Here is an 18,972-nt window from a genome sequence, read left to right on the forward strand (position 1 = left end):
ATTCAATGGGGCTGCCCATGACAGGTGTTTTAGCAGGAATTCTCCCCCCGCGCAAATACAGCCACTGCGCAGACACTGGCTCTAAATGACATCAATAGCGTAAAATGGCAACCCCTGTATCTTGTGTATTGTAACCTTATTTAAGCATAGTGGGGCTAGGGGTGGACGTGTGGTCCATCTTTATATACAGTCTATGATCTGAAGGCATAAAAATCATGTTCACAAGTGGGAGGGATGGTGGTGAGTACTCGAGTACTACTAGAGTACTACACCTTTCTTGAAGGTGATGGCCAAATGATGACTCTAAAACTCATGCCCATCCGTACCATATTCTCAGCTGTTAATGCAACCTAGACATAAAGTAATGGTGCTGCTCTTTGTTAAACAAAATAAAACATGTAGTCTTCTTTCAAGCCGTTCACTAAATTCTTGTCACTGTTAACATTTTTCAGTAGTACTGTAAGTTGAAAGGGCACTAACTACATAGAAACCCTGAACATCACCTATCTGAAAATATAAAAAGCAATAATTGAGATCAATATGCACTCATCCCCATGGAGGGCCCTCTGAGTAAAATAAAGTGATTGATATATTGATGAGAAATCCTGCCAGGGAGGCCTTTCAGATTCCACCTTTCTTTCTGTTGCTCTCCTGAGGGCAATTATTGTGTCCAGTGTTAGAAACCAATGTATTTAACCAGGATTCCCTTTTGTGTAGTCACCTCAGGGAGCTATTGTCTATTAAGATTTAAAGATCAATTGAGTGAATCAATGTCATGCTGGAAGACAATAAAGGGCTACTGGAGCTTGAGTGCAAAGTAGATAACACCAGTTAGGTGTGTTAACAAAAGATATATATGGTTTATATTTTTGGTTAACATACTGAATCTCTGTGTTTTAAACAGTATAATACTGTTGAACCAGAGCTGATGTAGGAGACTCAAATGGAAACAATTTGTATTAAACCCATTTCAGGCTTCTGTCTTTGCTATCCCAATGACACATGATGGGACTGAACGATTTCAGCCGCAGGTACTGGCTTCAAAAACACAATCAAAAGCCAAGTGTTGAGGTTACAGCTATCTTTGATTCAATTTCTTTTCATTTGTACAATTCAGCACTTAGTAAATGCTCTCATCCAGAGCTACTCACAGTGAGTGCAGCATTAGAATACTGTAAGCTCGAATTCATATTTCAAATAGCTTCACATGATGGGGATTTATGATCTATAAATAATGGCAACATGGTGAGAGGGATTTCAGTGCCTTCTGTTATATGAATTAAACTTGAAAAGGAGCATCATCAGGCCTTAATAACATATTTAGGGGTCAGCTGTGCTTAGGACTCTGCACTTTCCAAAAACACTCTTCTATAAGGAGAAGTTGGCCTGGACTTCCTTTGAGCCCATTATGAAATTGTCTTCTGCTTGTAATTGGACTGAGAAGAGCTGAAGTGATTGGCCATTATTAAAGCATTCCCAACTCTCCCCTGAAGATGATGTATGACTTCGACTAACATTGCATTCATCCTGCTTTAACCTCTTTTTCCACATTGGGAGCTGCTCTCACATAAAAGCCTCTAGATGCATCTCTGTCCATGCTTGAAGGGGGAGAGGAGGTTGAATCTTTGCCCAGTGCGTACACTTTGATGCTATTGGGAGTGCACAACTACACACTGAAACAAACTGCAGTTGTTTGCGTGCCATAGGGACAGAAAGACTCTGTCAATACAGAGGCTCTCACAGTGGCATTTGACAAGCTTATGTGTCAGCAGGCACTGACCCTGCAGCTGCCACATGGGCACATTCTGCACAGAGCGTGCCCACACTGAGAGCCTTATTCAGTTGAATAAGTGAGAGGAGATCTGTACACAGGCGTCACGGTAAACACTGCATGCTCATCGGATTTTATCTATTTGATGTATTGGGGTCGTTTAGGTCTGTGTTTACTTGAGAAGGACAGGTCTGCACTGGGCAAGTTGTCGACTAGTGTTGTCACAATACCAAAATTATGTCTTTCATACGATACCTGCCCAAAATATCTCGATACTGATACTCAAACAATACCACAGCAAAAACCTAAAACACCAGACAAAGTAATGAAATAATATATAAGATGAGAGCCCTGACAGAACAGAAATTAAGGGCTTTAAAAGGGGAGAGGATAGGTATTTACACTACCTTTAAGCTGTTTTATTATCCGTTTATGAACATTATTATGGTAGAAATGAACTTTTAAGGGAAATCTGGCATTTAACCATCAGTTTTGTCTTGTCTTGCAAAGTCAACAAAATGCTATGTTTAAACTGCACATAAGAGGGTGCTATTATGTAATTACTGAGGGGATTTCTGAAATATACTATGGGCAACTGATCAAGACAGTTTAACTCAGCTACTGCTCTGCTCACTCTTTTTGCATTTTTTAGCATGTCCTTTATTAGCCTGCACACCACAGCAGTGCACTAAAGTAGACTGAACACAAACTACAAAATACACCTCCTTATTAACTGAGGTCTCCGCTCTTTACTTAAGTATTGAGGCACGTAATTATGTTATTTATCACATTCGCTAACCGACCTGGCGCTCTTTGAATTCCTTGATCAAGTCGGCATTTCTGTTGGCGAGATGCTTTAGACATGTGCTTTGTGGTGTGCATGGGGTTACCCTGACTGTCGGCAGTGTAAGCGAGTAATACTGTTTTCGCTCTGTGCGTCTGCTTTGTCAACAAACCGTGGATGGTTGGCAGGATGAGCATCTGAAACTTTAGCAGCCACAGTTCCCACTTTGTATCTAATCATGACAGCAAACAAATGTTTAGCATGCCCACAATGCCTGGTGGGAGTGACGGCACAGCACACGCCCCTCGCCTGCAGGGAGTGAAAGCAGAGCAATGAACAGCAAGCACTCACTCACTGCTGCAAGCGCAGAAACATGGCTCTTATTAAAACGCTGTCATTTATAAAGTATCGGTACTAATTAAAGGTGGTATTGTATCATTTTGAACAGTTGGGTACAGTGATACTTTTATAGTAGTGACGACATCACTGACAAAGCGGCAGTATTTGACGAGTTGGGAGTAAGAAAAGACTGGAAAACACTGAATAAATGAATGAAATTAAGATGATTTCTTCCCAATTTTATTCAACCAAGGCTGACTTTTACTAATTACGAGACTCGCTAACTTACTTTCATCGCTAACTTGGCTAGGTGTCATGTGTAAGAGAAATAATTTTTGACAGGATTAAGCTGGGTAAACAAAGTGTAAATAAATAATTGTTGTTTGGCCTGATCCCAAGATTTTGAAGCATGGTTTAAAGGCGAGAAACAGCAATAAGTGTGCTGTAAAGGCCAACTGTACACTGCTTCTGCAGTATTCCATAAATCATCTAGCTTCAATCAATCACATATTCTTGCCCCTCCTTGTCTGAAATGTAGCCAGTGCACTGCTTTCCCTTTAGTGTAATAATGAAATCTCTCAAGTGATGGCTGGGAGTTTGAAAAGATTATCTAGGGAGGAACTTTGTCTCCTCTTGATGTCTCTGTTGGAATCAGCCCTAAATGTTGAGATGACATCCTTCTTATATGAAATACAGTGGCTATTGCACGAAATTATGTCTCTTAGGGCCCCCTGCATTTCAAGAGATACTGTATGTCCAAATAAACCATCAGATCATTTACCTATAAAAAAAATATGCTACAGGTAAAATTACTGAGGGTAATAGTCTATACTCATGTCAAGGGGTGTTTATAGTTACATCCTGCACTTGCTTACTGCAGTTACAATAAGTAGGTGACTAAGCTTTCAAAACATACTTCAGAAATAAGTAGACTGCATTCAGTGTCACAAATCAAACAGAGTTTCTTATCACTTCAACAACCAACAACCTACCAGCATACTGTGAGAAAAAAAAATACAGGATTCATTCACTCGTGAACTAGAAATTGTTCTGCCAGTTTTTACAATGAGTTTTTTTGTGCTTCTGATGCTTAATTCCAAGGTTATTTTCATACAAAGTATTCTCTGTGTTTAGTTGTTACTAATGATGGTGTGAAGCAGCTTGCCTGTATAGAGCTTCCTCAGAGGCAAAACTGAACAAGTTCCTTCAGGTGTAGCATCAAATAAGCACAGAAACAAGGTGATGCTAATGAGCTAGCGCGATTCTTCCATGAGTGATGGCTGCCTTTTTAACCGTAAACCCAGACGATCAATGGTCGGGCGTTAGGAGGAAAATTATTCTCTTACCTTATTGCTGTCTTTAAGCCTGATTAATTTAGTTTCTAGACAATTGCTGCATTTTATTCCATTCGTGTGGGAGAGGATAAATGTATGCATAGCAGATTAGTGAGCGTGATAGTTTTACTGATAGGTCTTTGAAGGAAGACAGGAGCAGGTCAGCTAATTTTCATGTTACTTCCCCAAGTTAGGCGACGTGTGAAAGTACGACCTCCTTTTTTTTGAAAAGCAGATGACGCCTAAAATCACAACATTATCAAGCAGAATTGTCTTCATTCATTTCCCTGCTTTGCTGTTGTATACTGGCAACACTGCAATGAGCCATGCTGCCCAAAAGAAGTTCATTTGTTTTGGATTCAAAGGACAATTCTAGTAGCATATGGTCTACATGCTTCAGAGCCCTTTTCATCCTGACTACAAAAACCATCTGAGTAAAATACACTAGATTAATGGTAGTGGAAAGCATTGGATGCTATTATTAGCATCTCTAAATCTCTCTGCGTTTTCACATTTGCCACCTCCCATAGAGGAGAAAAATGTTGAGCATTTTCATGGTAAGTGCCTTATGGTGTCTAGTATTTCACCTGCCTACCCTGCTGAAGTGGAACGTCAAGTCAGAGAGGACACTGGGTATTGAAGAAAAGACTGAAGGGAGGGAGAGATGGCTGCCAAAAACAGATAGTGAGAACAGATGTGATAGAGAAAGCTTTACTCTACCTCTAGGCAAAAAAAAGGCAATATCAGCCACTCTGCTTTCTGTGAGAACAGTTCAGCGACTGTGGCAGAGAAACAGCAAAGCCATATGATTGGGTAAAGTGAGTAACTGGCAGAGCATTAAGGACAGCCCTGTGCCTCAGGCTGTTGTTTCAAGAGCTAAGGCTGCCCTGTCCACTGAGACAACTGCACAACTGCACCACACACTGACAGTGTTGTACTTCGACTGATCAATATTGTGCCAGAGCATGTAGTGTGTGACACACTGCCATTATAAATCACAATCTGCAGAAACACAAAACCTCATTGTGTATGTGAGGGGCATTGATTTAGATTCCATGAATAATTTTACGTGTCAATAATCATCACAGTTCATGCTCAGTAAAATCAGGTGGAGAAAATACAGTCTATTTAATATGACAATCAAAAACACTGAGGGTAATTGCTTTTTAAAAGGTCTATTTTGATGTCTATCACATCAAAACCTAATTAAAAGCTACTGCTTTTCAGTACATGAGCACTTGGTGTGTAGACGTTTGTAGCAGTACACCACACAGTGTACAGTAATTAGCACACAATCTCTTAATCACTATGTTAATCATGATGCTGTAATGTTAAGAACAGTCACTGTTTACACTTACCAGAATATAAACACAAAAATCTAATTATGCTTCATGATGTCATGGCTGTGATTATTTTAATGTTGATGATATCTGTTGTTATAGATCACTTTCAGGTATATGTCAAAACTAGATGCTGTGCTCCTTTGGCTGTCAGTCAAAGCAAATTTCAGAACTCATGTTTTTGTGTGTGTGTGTGTGTGTGTGTGTGTGTGTGTGTGTGTGTGTGTGTGTGTGTGTTAGCTGTGATGCTGTGCCATTAATGACAGTGTGCTGATTTAAAAGTTACAGCCCGAGCCTCAGGGGTATGATTGGCAGCCTTAGCTGTGCAAGCATAAAAATACACAGACTGCATCACCGCCAAGAGTGTGAGGGAAATTCTATTAGTCTTTTTCTACAAATCCTTGAATTAAGTATGCCCATGTTTTGATTGGCAATGTGAGTGCTATTCTCAAAGGTTGTTTTACCCATCCCATTCAGCTGGTTTGATGATCCTGCAGATGTAAAGTAGTATTTGAGCTCCTTCCAGAAATGTGCTGATGAATCTCACACGGTACTTGAGATTAATTTTCTTCCAAAGCACAAATATGGACTCAATTAAAATTAATGAATGGAAGGGTAGATTGTGGATATTATTAAGGTTATATAGTTATGAAATGCTGACACACTGCTGACATACTGACATACCGTAATTGGTAAAACTGGAAAACTTGATATTGATTATAATGTATTAAAAGTTCTATGAGTTAGAAAAAAGTGATTTTTCACAGCCTGCTCATTTGCTGCGGCATGGTTTGACAACAACCCTTAATCTCCGTCCTCACACTGTATACGTATTGGACAGTGGGATGCTTCTGCTGCTCGCTAAAGACTATGTGCTTCCATCACACACACTCAGCCTACTCACTGATTGATTAATCAGCACCACTATTTTTAATTATTGTGTGTTATTATGAATATTGTCCATATGAAGCTCAGGCTATTTTGTTTGTTTATGCCGTTTCATCATTAGCCTACTAGAGACAGAACTATAGCAAGTATTTCACTGTCACTATCCTCACTCTTATTTCAAGAACCTACAAATTACATTCAAGATAAGTCTGTAAAACTAGAAATCAGAAAGAAATTACAGAGACTTGTTGCTATGGAGATGGTATACCATCTCGTCTAACTGCATTGACGTTAACTGGCAGGTTGTCCAAATGTTGCAGACTGGCAAACTGCAAGTAGCAGCATGTTTCATGTCTCATTGTGAATCTTTGGTATGGGTCCCTTTGTATTTTGTGTTGGAACGTTTTGCATTGTATGTAAATGTCATCAGCTGACAGGAAGTAAAAATGAACCCAAGCTGTTGCTTAGCGATGCAATTCCGGTGAAATGGTCTTTAAAGATAGAAAGCACTGAACGACAGTGCTGTTACAGTCATTGCCCTGGCTGAAATGATGATGCAGAGACGCCAAAAGTGCGGACATGTAGGACCCCCGTAACACTGACCACTCAGAGCAGACTGGCTTTTCCAGGAGGAAGGGGGCTTAAAGAGACAGGCCCTAAAATGTAGCATTTCAGACAGACGGTGAAGCCTATCAACTTGTTAGTGCATCGGCGTTACTTTTGATCCCACACTCAAAACTGACAGTTACCAAGATGTTTGGACTGTGCAAAGAAACATCTAAGGGAAACTCCTGCAATCACAGCAAACACATACTTGGACTAGGTGATATGGCTTTAAAATAATTCTGTGCCATTTTGGGGAAATATTGCTATACATGATAAATATCACAATATTTTGTCAATAAGTCTCCTCAAAACCATTTTAAAGCACTACAATAAAAAATATTACATGGAATTTATTTATTATAGCTGGAAACAAAGTGCCAGCCCTCCTGTTCATATATAAACAAGTTTTACAAGACACAGTGGTGTTTGATGGTCACAAAATGCGACAAAATAGTCCCGGTCTGGAGAGGTAGCGACCAAGTGAATGAGTGAGTGCCGTGCGGAGTGTGACAGAAGAGAGAGCACACTGGCATGGCTTTTTAGAAGAACAGTGTTATGTAACACAACTTAACCCCATATTGATATAAACAGTATGGTCGAAATCTATATCTTGCTTGAAAATATATTGATATATCATACATAGTCTTTACATTGCCCAGCCCTAACTTATACTACATAAGCCTTCCTGGTGAGGTCCTGCTTATAACCCACAGCACTATCTATTTGTCTCTGTACCTTTAACTCACAGTGCATGAACAAATCCCTCACAGGAAGCACTAGCCCTTGCTATTACCACCCACTAGTCATAGGAATACAGAAGGAAACAGCCTTCACACTCCCCACACACACTTCCAGACAGTATAGGCTAATAATCAGTGGTTCCCCACTTTTTGTGTTCATTGCAAACAAACTGATGTTTAGAGGATTTTACCAAAAAAATCCTAGTTGACAAAGGTGTTGAGGACAGCAAATGAAGAAACTAGCTTGAGCCACTATCATGTGAAAACATTTGAAATATTGTAATGTAAATGTTATTCAGCAATTCTCTTCCCTTTAAGAGGTTTAACTTTGTTCCATAATGCATTGCCTTTGAATTGAACATTGCACATTCAGAATCTGGACACTTGAATAAAATGGCAGAATGCAAACACACAGTGTATCAAATCGGTAATGATTTCCAACAGCATGAAAACAGAATGCATTTGAACTGTTCAGGACTTTAATGCTTCAACTTCTTTAATGCATCATGCATAAATGGCAAGAAGAGTGACGGGAAAACTAATTCTGAATTCTAAAGTCTGTCATCATTCTTAACAAACTTATGGGAAATGTGTCTGTTTGAATAAAACTAAGAAAAACTAAAAAACTGTAGATTTGTCCTTTTCAGAAAATATATAACCTAAAAAATTATAATTCAAATTTAATAAAGTGAAATAGTTTTTTTTTATTCTTACATTTAGCAATAAGACTAATAAATTACAGAAAATAAAGCGTAGTATGTTTCATTACTGCACTACTTAATAAAATATAAATACTAGGGATGCATGGAACTTATATATATATACACATACACATATATATGTATGTGCTCCAAAAGTTTTTTCACTTTATACATACATAATACATAATTCTCTTTCTAGAATCTGTTTCATATTGCTCTGAAAACATTAACAAATTTCTCCTTAAATCAACTGTATTTATTAAAGTTTCTTGTCAAAACCTACATTTTATAAGATTACACTGAAGACATCATGAGAACGTTATAATTTACCCTCGCCCGACACTGGTTTTACCAAAAAGAGCTTAAATGCATAATAATGGTCCTCAAAGCAATCTCCATCTGTAGTTAGTTCCAGCCACCGGCTGCTAACAGCTAACACTAACTAGATCTCCTCTTGCTGATGTCACCACACATTTGTTGTTCTCAAGAGCATCATCAGGGAAACAATAGGGTGTGTCTCATGACGCATCATTAGTGAGTTTACAGCAGCCTTTTGCCCATTAGGCATACCGATAAAGATGTCCGTTTGACCCAACAGGTTTTTTTAGGGTCCCTGGCAACAGAACAGAACCCCATTAATCTGGGGCCTGCTATTTATCCATCACAACACTAATGTGACATAACAAAGATATCAGCCACTGCCATCAGTGAATGTCATCTTATTTGCCAATGGGCCGATGGCAGTCAAAAGGCAAATATCGACCAACACCAATGTTTGGCTGATAAATCGGTGCATCCCTAATGAATACAGAATAACGTTACTTTGTAATGCTTTTCTTCCTCATTGAGGTACACACACACACACACATACACTTGTAGTGGCTCTTGTTGACATCAGCTACAGTACCTACTCCTTTAGCAACCTCAGAACCCATCGGCCATGGTCTGACGACGTCCGATACTATCCAATATCTGAATGCGTTGGTCATTGTTTACAGTCCAATTAGTAATCTCAAAATTTCGTTTTTTAAACTTTGTTTAAAAAATGACCAATTAATCTACCTTCTACCTTCTTCTACCTTCTATCGGTCTAACAATGATTTGTTGATCTCTATAAACAATTATTTGCATTTGAATACAGATAAATAAATAAAAAGCAAATAAAAAACTAAATCATTGTTACTGGGTTCATTCATTCAATCATTGATGGGTTCCTAGATTGCATCACAGCCAATGCTTTCTGCCTCATTTGCTCTCGACACAGACTGTCTGCTCAGAGGGGATGGGTCAAAACTACTAGGACTACAATCAGAAACCAGAAATCTTCAGATACCAAAATCTTGTTGCTCTCTCTGTAGATTCTGCAATAATATGCAGATATTAGTTTATAGAGATGTTGTCAAGTTCTATAGTTGCTTTGGTTTCAGTCATTTCACCAATGGCAGTTGATGTTTTTAATAAAAATGATAAAAAGTACTTGTGTATAGTTGCAGTTGTGAAACTCCTAGAGAAACTCACTCTCATTCTCATGGGTGGAGTAAGGTCAACCATCGAGCTTGTTTAAATTGGGAGCCCAGGTCCAGAGGGGAATGAAACAGAGGTGGAGCTTGAAACCAGGGATGCGAATCAGCCTAATTTTCTGTTTGGGGGAAAAACCAGCCAGAGTTTATCCGACTACTTGTCTGATACAGTTCTCAGACTCTTTTGGCTAATTGGGCCCCATTGTACTTGCAAATTATATCTCTGATGTAGCTCACTGTACAGGCCTGATATTTTGTCCATGATCAGTGCAACTCGCTGTTACATCTGTACTTCTCGGGGTTTAACAAGTCACCACAGATACTGACTCGAGTAAACAAGTAATATAATAGTATATTAAATAGTTATGCATGAGTAGTGTTCAATAGGTGTGCTATCTCCCACAGGTTCCCCAGGATGAGTGGGGTGGATACCCGGGCGAGAAGGATGACGAGATCCCATGTCGGCGGATGCGCAGCAGTAGCTATGTCAAAGCTATGGGAGAGGTGGATGATGAAAGTGGCGACTCTGACACCAGCCCGAAGACCTCACCACAGAAGGCCATTCGGCCTGATGCTCTCGTCCTCAAATCAGCCATGCAGAGACCCCATTTAGACTCCCAAAGGTAGGCCTGGCTGCCTATTTTAATATGTCCATGACAAAGCTATATGTTGATTTCACTTTAATTCAATTCTTTTCATGAAGCCTTTAAAGGATTAATGGGTGATCACGGGGTATGTTAAAAATAAAGCAGAAAGATTGCATTTCCTCACTGAAATGTGCCATATGAAACTGTCATTCTTTAGACTATATTATCATTAATAGGGATAGCTCAGGAATTGGTGTTTGCTTCAGGGTCAACACAATGAACAGCTTTCTTCTTGAATTATTCATTATTACAAGCAAAGGCTTAGATTTTATTGGAGTGTGTCTTTAGTGAGTCTACAGAGTCAGAAGTACAACTGTTGGTTGCAGTGACTGACAAAGATGGTGGTAAATGGTGCATAGACTGTACTGTGAGATTGGTAAATGGTCAGGGTTAAGCTTTGGTGTTATACATTTACCTACACAAACAATTATGAAGTGTGTTGCCATAGGTTCTGGCTTTATCAAGCTTCAACACAGAAACGTGAGTAACGCCAATATTGATATTTACCCAGCCTTTGATCAGCACTCTTAATTACATGATCGATAATCAATGAGTTCATGTCAGTACTAGAACAATACATTTCTTTCAGCATTTTGAAACTGCTTCACACACTCTACATCTGTAGTAGGTTAAAGAATAAGTAATGATGTTTGAAAAAAAGAAACAAGTGTTTCATGCACAACTGACTTGCACCTCAACTCTTAAATACATGCTGCTGCAACACGCGGCGGCTTTGCCTCTGAAACAACAACTCTGGTAAAAACATTTAGCACTTAAGTAAGGGTTTAAAGGGGGAACATTCAAATAGGTTTTTATAAATCTAGAACTTGCATTCAATAAGTGTTGTCCTTACACCCTACTTGAAATATTTTAGTTCACAGCCTCAGCCTTTTAGTTTCTATGAATCTGAACCATCTCACAGTGACTCACTACTTTGTCTACAAGCTGTCCAATTTAAACAGTTGTTTGCTGGTGCTGCTCAGCTGTTTTACCTTATTTGATGGTTCCAAGTGAAGTTGCTTGGCAACAAAGTGTGAAGACAAGGTTATTGTTTCTTCTATAATTTAATGCATGCCTAGACAACTGTATTAAGCTGCTGTTTGGAGTTGGGCTGAACTTAATGGTTGGCTTGTTCTGTAACCACATCATTTACTTGCTCTTGAGCATTGTTGGCTAAGTGTTCGATCGACAACTGATTCATGAGATGAGGTAAAGTAGTGCTCTGCTGAACACTGCAGTACCAAATGGGTTTTGTGTTTGTGACCTTTTCCATCTGCTAGTTCCAATATTTGTGCAACATCTTACACGGGCAATGTTCCTCATCTTATCACAGTGCATTTGACAAGTCTGTAGCAAAACTGTCACATTTATACAATGTTAGTGTCAAGAGAGCAGGCTTAAATATGCCTGGGCTTACTTGATGTGTTGTTGTCACAAGGAAGGTCATACATTAAAGGCACTGACTACTGTGTTAAGGTTAACCATATAATGAGAGACTTAAGGTAAGAGATGTGTTTGTTCAGTAATGCAGTAAAGTACTGAGTGTATTTCTCATTCCCAAAAGTATTTGTTTGTTTGTTTGTTTTGTACTATAAATAATCATGGAAATAAATGTGGTTGTAGTGGTACATCCAGCTAAAAATAATATCATTGAATATAACAGCCTTGCAATACATCCTACTTTGATGAAGGTTACAATGATCAGTTTTTGTTAGAGCAACTTAGAGGTGTTGATTCAACTTTATTTGAAGGCTGCAGTTTGCGGCTTTGTCAATGTGTGTTAACTGAATTGTGTTGTATTGGGAGATGTTTTTGGTATTTTCTCTATACACACTGATATAAATGAGGTGGAAAGTACTTGTCAATAACAAAAACAATCTGCATAATGTGTTGCAAATGTCTCTGTGCTGGTCAAGCAGTGGTGCACTACCTTTATTTAAGGGTAACTTAACACCCTGCTGAAGAGCAGTGTTTTGCTGCCCTCTCTGGCTGACAAGTTTCACCTCTGACCGTAAGTCCACCTGTAATTCAATGTAACAACATGAAGAGTTAACAACTGGTGGCCAGCAAAGATTTTCAGGGGGTGTTAAGATACTATTTAACCATTTCCTAATTATCTCTGTGGTGGCATGTATCTGTTGCCAAGTATACCCGCAAAAACAACCAAGTATTCCATTATTAGTGACACAGTGGGTGTGAATGCTTCACCTTTACATTCCCACTAAGCTTATTGTTGCTCAGCTTGTTTTTATTCAGCTTATGGTTTTCTGTGACTGATTTTTTTCCAGGCCATGTGGCTTTTAGATTTGGCCAAATTCTGTGAACCTGGGGAGGCGTCATGCATCCGTCATCCCTACTGCCACTCAGTGCTCTGTGCTATTTTTGTTACCATCATCTCAGTGGGGTGCTGATCACTTCGGTTGTTGCCCACAAACAAATCAGCCCCCTTGTTTTTTAGCCTCTGGTGGAGAATGTAATAATCTCTTATTGTTGCAGCTCCTAGTTCTCATTGTTTCTCTGAGAAGAACTAGGGACAGGCCGTACACATGCTTTTTATACAACATAGAACACTTGGAGCCCAACTAGAAGCAAGCACACCATGCCATTAGATTTGTTAACTACAATATAATACAGTGATGTTCCATGTGTGGCATTTGAACTGTGCAATCGTATCTATCCCTACCCCCTGTCCTTGTTCAGCCAGGGCTACCACTTGCAAACCACAAGAGATATGCGACCCCACCCTAGTGTCACGCTGGACCCTGCCACCTTTCACCCCCCGCCCTTCCGCTCTCGCAACCAGAGCTACATGCGCGCCGTCAGCACCCTCAGTCAGGCTAGCTGCGTCAGCCAGGTGAGTCTTAAACACAAGCATCGCACAGAGGCAACACCTGGAGACATTAATGAGAGCCTATGTCATGTTGTTTTTATGTGGTGGCTTTGTGTAGAGGGCATTACAGAGACATGAAAAATCCAAAGGTGTCCATATTGGAGGTCCACAGCTGATTGTTTAGTAGACATAGCCATGACTGTCTCGACTGAAGTCAATAGGCACAACTGACGTGTGCTGTTAAAGGGGAACTACACCCATTTTAAAAATTCATGCATGTTATTCCTATGGTCTAAGACATTTCAAAATTACAAGTGAACATGAACAGCCGAAGGCAAATATTAGTGAACATGAACTACAATTTGTGATGGGAAAGATGTCATTTGGGTCTAAAAAAGAAAACAAACATTTTGCAGGGTCCACAAAATCAGACTCCCATCATTGTCAATGGAACAGCTCCAGATTTTATACTTTATGACACCACAAGTTTATGATTTACTCCTCCGGTTTCTGGCTTTGAGAGAATAGCTCATGTTCACTAATATTGGTTGAACTTTCCTCTGCCATCGAAATAACATCTTGGAATTCCTAATTTAGTCAGATGTCGGCGGTGGGCCAACATCAGTTTTTTTTTTTCATTCTTTCACAAACATTTAATCCTCTGAAATCTGAGCAAATTGAAAATGTGTTTCCAAAAAAAGAAAAAAAAACAGAGCAAAATTATTTAAAAAGATAAATAAAAAAAGCGAAAATGTCCAAAAACTGAATATACTTATATGTATATATGTACAATGTAAAAGTATATTTTTAGCACTTTTTTTCAAGTCATTTCCTTTTTTTTTGTTTTGTTTCTTTTTTTTTTTTTTTTTTACCTTTTTTCTATTTATGTCTTTTTTTGTTGCTAATTTTCAGGTCATTTTCTTGTAACATCTCACTAATTTCTTGCTAATTTTGGGGTAATTTCTTGTTAAGTTACTCATTGTCTTCTTCACATGTTTTTAAAAGAAATCTATCCAATCCAAGTTGCTCAGGTTTCAAAGGGACTTGGAATCGCTTATTTAAGTGGCAGTCTACCTCCAAATCAGCTCGAGACATAGTCTCATGTTGTTTACAGTTTGTTTTTTTGTAATACTTTTGTGTCACAAGAGAACATGAAATTGAGAACTACGATCAGTTTCACATTAGTCAGTCTGTAATCTGATTTGGCCAAAGGATATCTGGAAAATACCACTTATAAATGATTCATCAGTCTCTTGCTGTTATGACATGCCAGCTAATGAGCAGCAAACAACGCCAAAACCAGAAGTTTGTCTTGATTAACTGAGCTTATTTTTTCGCAAACCACTACAAATGTTATACGGCAACCTTTTTAGCTATTTTTTTCATACGCTGCTATGAGTCTATGCATTTGGATCGGTTTTGCGAGTCTGTTTTGGACCTCCATGGTGGCACAAAACAAGGTTGCTATGACGATTTCTGACTATAAACCCTCCATAAGGAGGAGTAACAAGCAGAAGAGTGATTTTGTCGGACATAAAGGGATTGCACAATCAGCTTACTCCTGCTGGTGCTGACACATTTAGTGATAGGAGAAAGTGTCTTAAATAGTAATGAAAACAAGTAATGGGAAAATAGCAAGATTATTTGGACAGAGGACAGGAGAGGACATGACAGGATAGAACATAAATTTATCTTGTGTCAGTTAGGACAATATTTATAAAAGACTAAAAGCTAGAGCTACAAGGTAAAGAATTGAGACTGCAGTCCTATTTTCCATGTAGTAACGTAAAGTATACAGTGCAGTGCATCTTAGTTTGGGGGTATGTGGTGAATGGAATGTTTTATAACACAAACTGAATATTCTTCTGATTGTTTTCTGTTGTCATCTGCCTTTTTTTCATTTGATCTTGACATTTATTCAGTTTAAGGTCGGAATGACAGTGGCATTTCCTTACGCTAACACTCCTTCATATTTGCTGTGCAAAGGGGAAGAATCAAAGTGAGAAAGAGAAAGGAAGAGGAAAAATTAAGGACTGCTATTCCTGTTTTTGTCTCTCAGGTGAGTGAGACTGAGATCAATGGCCAGTTTGAGTCAGTTTGCGAGTCCGTTTTTAGTGAAGTAGAATCCCAGGCCATGGAAGCCTTGGACCTGCCTGGTTCGTTCCGCACTCGAAGCCACAGTTACCTCCGTGCAATTCAGGCTGGTTATTCCCAAGATGACGACTGCTTGCCTTCAATGACATCCTCCACTGTCACTTCAACTCTCAGATCCACAACAGGTAAAACAATCCCCCCCCTAAGTGAGAGAGGGCTTAGGCTACATATCCTCATACATCCTATACATGCGCACTAACTTGACATACCTACATATGTACAGTGGGGAACCCTTGAGCTTCAGAGATGCCGGGCTGAATGATCCCAGTTATTTTCTTTGGAAGCTATGGTGTGTGTGTGTTTGTTTTTGCCTCTGCATACCCCCAATTGTTTAGATGGACTTGCTTGTGTGTTACTTTGCACGATTCATGCATCATTAGCCAAGCTTCTGGTTGGTCACTTGTGGTGTTGCCAAGCTGTAGACTAGGATATAGTCTGGGGGGGTCGCATTAACACGGAGATGGCAACACACGGTACACAATATTACAACACAGCACAGCCACATTACATGGCATGCCTAAGAGGAACAGGCCCTACCCTAAGCATGTTAAACTGTGGTGTTATATATATGTGTTGTGCGAAGCGTGTGAGTTACTTAGGGAGGGATGAAGAACAAAACGGGCCAGGGGTAGGGGAGCGGTAGGTTGTTGACATATTTGTGTTGAGAGGATACACTGGACAAGCCTTCCGCCTGTCCTCCCCCTGCTCTGTTGCACCAACACATTAGCTTTGTAACTGAGCAGGTCTTTGACCTCATAAAATTTAAAAACCCAATCTTGTAACCAATTTAAGGTAAGTCAACAACCTCTAGAGACTAGAACACGTGCACACACACATGCTGGTTGCACAAAGAATCTGTCTACTGATGGTATATTTGAGTTTAAAATATACAACCTTTGATTATTTACAGTATTGTTGTATTGTGTTGCATGAAGCTTTTGAGCAGCAGTCTCAGTCAAAATAACAAGTGAACTGTTTGTTAAGTTTCTTACAGGGCTTCCTAAAGCTTCTTAATCACTGTCATCTTCAACTGCAAGCTTCCAATTTAGCAAACTTAATTTCACTGGCCAGATTTGATTTTTAGCAACAATTACAATATGACAGTGGACCCTGACTCAAAATGTTCTGAAAACAGCACATTTTGTTTACGGTCCTACATATTTATTTGTGCTTCATGCTGCATTTTTAAAACAAAATGCAAGGATTACAAGGTTTTGTGCGACACAGTGCAAGCAATACAAAATTAGCATTTCAGGTTCTTTGTGCAAGCAGAGCCTTTGCAGTAACTCCCTCACTAAGTGCATTTGGTGTTTACTTGCAAGAGTAAAGCTATGAACCCTATTGAAACATTTTTCTTTAATTGCGTGCATTTTTAAATATTATGACCTGGATTTTTATTGTTTTTGTACACTTTTCTGTCAATTTAATATTGGAGACATTTGCACTTTTGCTCATTTTGTGGGTTTTGTTTTCTTGTGCAATCTGGACTTTTGTTTTTGGAATCCTTTTCATCTTCAATTTGGTTTCCATCTACGAATTCTTCAATGCGGCAGAAGTACTGAGGATAAAGGAGTGTTCTCCAATCCCACTGTCTTATTTGCTGAACTCTATTCATTTAACTCTCTGCTCCAAATCTGTCGGCTCTATATGGACTAAAACAAGCAGTTGACTGTACAATATGATGTGAAGTTTTATTTTGAAGATTGGCATGATGCATCAATTATAATGTCAGATGAGGTTATAGAACCCAGAGAAGGGTTCACTGGATGGTGATTAATTGTACACAGTACTGTCACCTCCCAGTCAAACCATACTGTCAGTTATACTTTTCCTTTGGTGTACTCTTTGCACTATTCCGAGGGAATAGTGGTCATGAAATTGAATAAAGTAACTTATCTAGGTTACCTTGGCTAAGAAAAACATTGATTCCTGGAATCATGCTTTTATTTTAGTATTCAATACTAGTTTATAATTGAATTGTAAGCGGCTTATGAACCAAACCCCGTGTGAGGCTAGTGGGCCCTTGAGTGGGGAAGGGATCCCATGATGCTCCGTAGGGCAGACGAGCAGCAAACCCCTCTCCATTTGACCATCCATCTCTTGAAGGATAACCAGAGGGAATGAACAACTGGAGGCATCAGTGATGATTGTCGCAGGTATTTTAATGTTGACACGCATACATATATCTATGTATATGTGTGTTTTTGCACTGCCTTCTCAGTAAAAACAATAGATACATAGAGTTTATATATTAGTAGATGTATAGTTGGTAGAAATATCTCATTATGTAATCCTAAGTAGTAAACATGGTTCCAAACAACTCACAAAACCTCAGACATGTTGGTTTCTTATTAAAACCTTGATGATACTGACTATTAATTTAAGTGATGAATGTGATGCTGGCGTTTGTGAGTTGTTTACCGTGTCTCTATTTTAAGTGTGCTTAAACCACATTGTAAGTGTAAATGTATGACAGATGTACTTCCCAAACCATTCGGAATGTTTTTATATGGCATCCATAAAATAGCACTGAATGTGATCGAATTGCCACTGTCTCCAATCATTTGTAAGAGCAGCATCTGTTTTTCTTTCCATGAAAATCTGACTTCTTTCAAAAAGGCCACATGTGGCAGTCTAACCCTTGGCATTGAGTCTGTCAGCTATCTTTGACTGTGGGATTGCAGCCTCTCCCTGGTGCAGCCCCGAAGGGGGGAGTGATCCCTCCCCTCGCCGGGTTACTTACTCCACACGGTCTAATCAGCCACTTTGGACCTGATATGTTCAATAGGGTTCATATCTGCTTCTTGACCCAGTGGGTTGTGATTCTTCTGACCCCTTTACATCTTTTCTTTTGCACAAAATGGCACAAAAATAAACATTTTGATATGTTTTGAGAAATGGGTTCTCAGAAAATGGATTCATGATCTGATAATGATTGATGTATTTCATGTTTAGTTCCACTCTTTGCTGTGCTGTGCAGTGAAAAGATGGAAAGCAGCCTTGAGATGACTGAGAAGGCAGTGTAAAAACATTGTGAAAAGCTTACAGCATGTGAGTTTATTGACAATCATTATTGTCTTGGTCAAGTTGAGGCACTCAAGAACCTATTCCAAAAAAGGTGTTGCATATTGTGTACTGGCTCTGCCATAAAGGAGCTCTATTATTTGGAGCTGACCCATTCTGGATTGTACAAAAGTGCTATACTTGAACATCACAAAAATTTTTTTTAAAAATCATCCAAATTTTTTAATTATGATGAGCAACTTCTAAAAGCATGTTATGAATTTCCCTAACAGCATACTTATATATTGATCACGA

At 39.1% G+C, this 18,972-nt stretch overlaps 2 protein-coding genes across 7 annotated transcripts in view; one reads left to right on the forward strand and one right to left on the reverse strand.

Annotated features, from left to right (window-relative positions):
• The window catches only part of dlgap2b (discs, large (Drosophila) homolog-associated protein 2b), a 130,436-nt gene that overhangs the window by 68,918 nt on the left and 42,546 nt on the right, over nucleotides 1-18,972 (forward strand). For all 5 annotated transcript variants that reach the window (XM_088089050.1, XM_088089051.1, XM_088089052.1 and 2 more), the window contains 3 exons: nucleotides 10,429-10,646; nucleotides 13,371-13,524; nucleotides 15,560-15,779. In XM_088089050.1, coding sequence (XP_087945176.1) covers nucleotides 10,429-10,646; nucleotides 13,371-13,524; nucleotides 15,560-15,779 — 592 coding nt within the window. The remainder of the gene's footprint in view (nucleotides 1-10,428; nucleotides 10,647-13,370; nucleotides 13,525-15,559; nucleotides 15,780-18,972) is intronic.
• LOC148186881 (uncharacterized) overlaps nucleotides 1-18,972 on the reverse strand; it is a 94,685-nt gene that overhangs the window by 63,479 nt on the left and 12,234 nt on the right. The gene's annotated exons all lie outside the window — the stretch shown is intronic.

Source organism: Plectropomus leopardus, chromosome 16, assembly GCF_026936395.1.
Source record: "Plectropomus leopardus strain MGB_pleo_1.0 chromosome 16, ASM2693639v1, whole genome shotgun sequence".
Lineage (NCBI taxonomy): Eukaryota > Metazoa > Chordata > Actinopteri > Perciformes > Serranidae > Plectropomus > Plectropomus leopardus.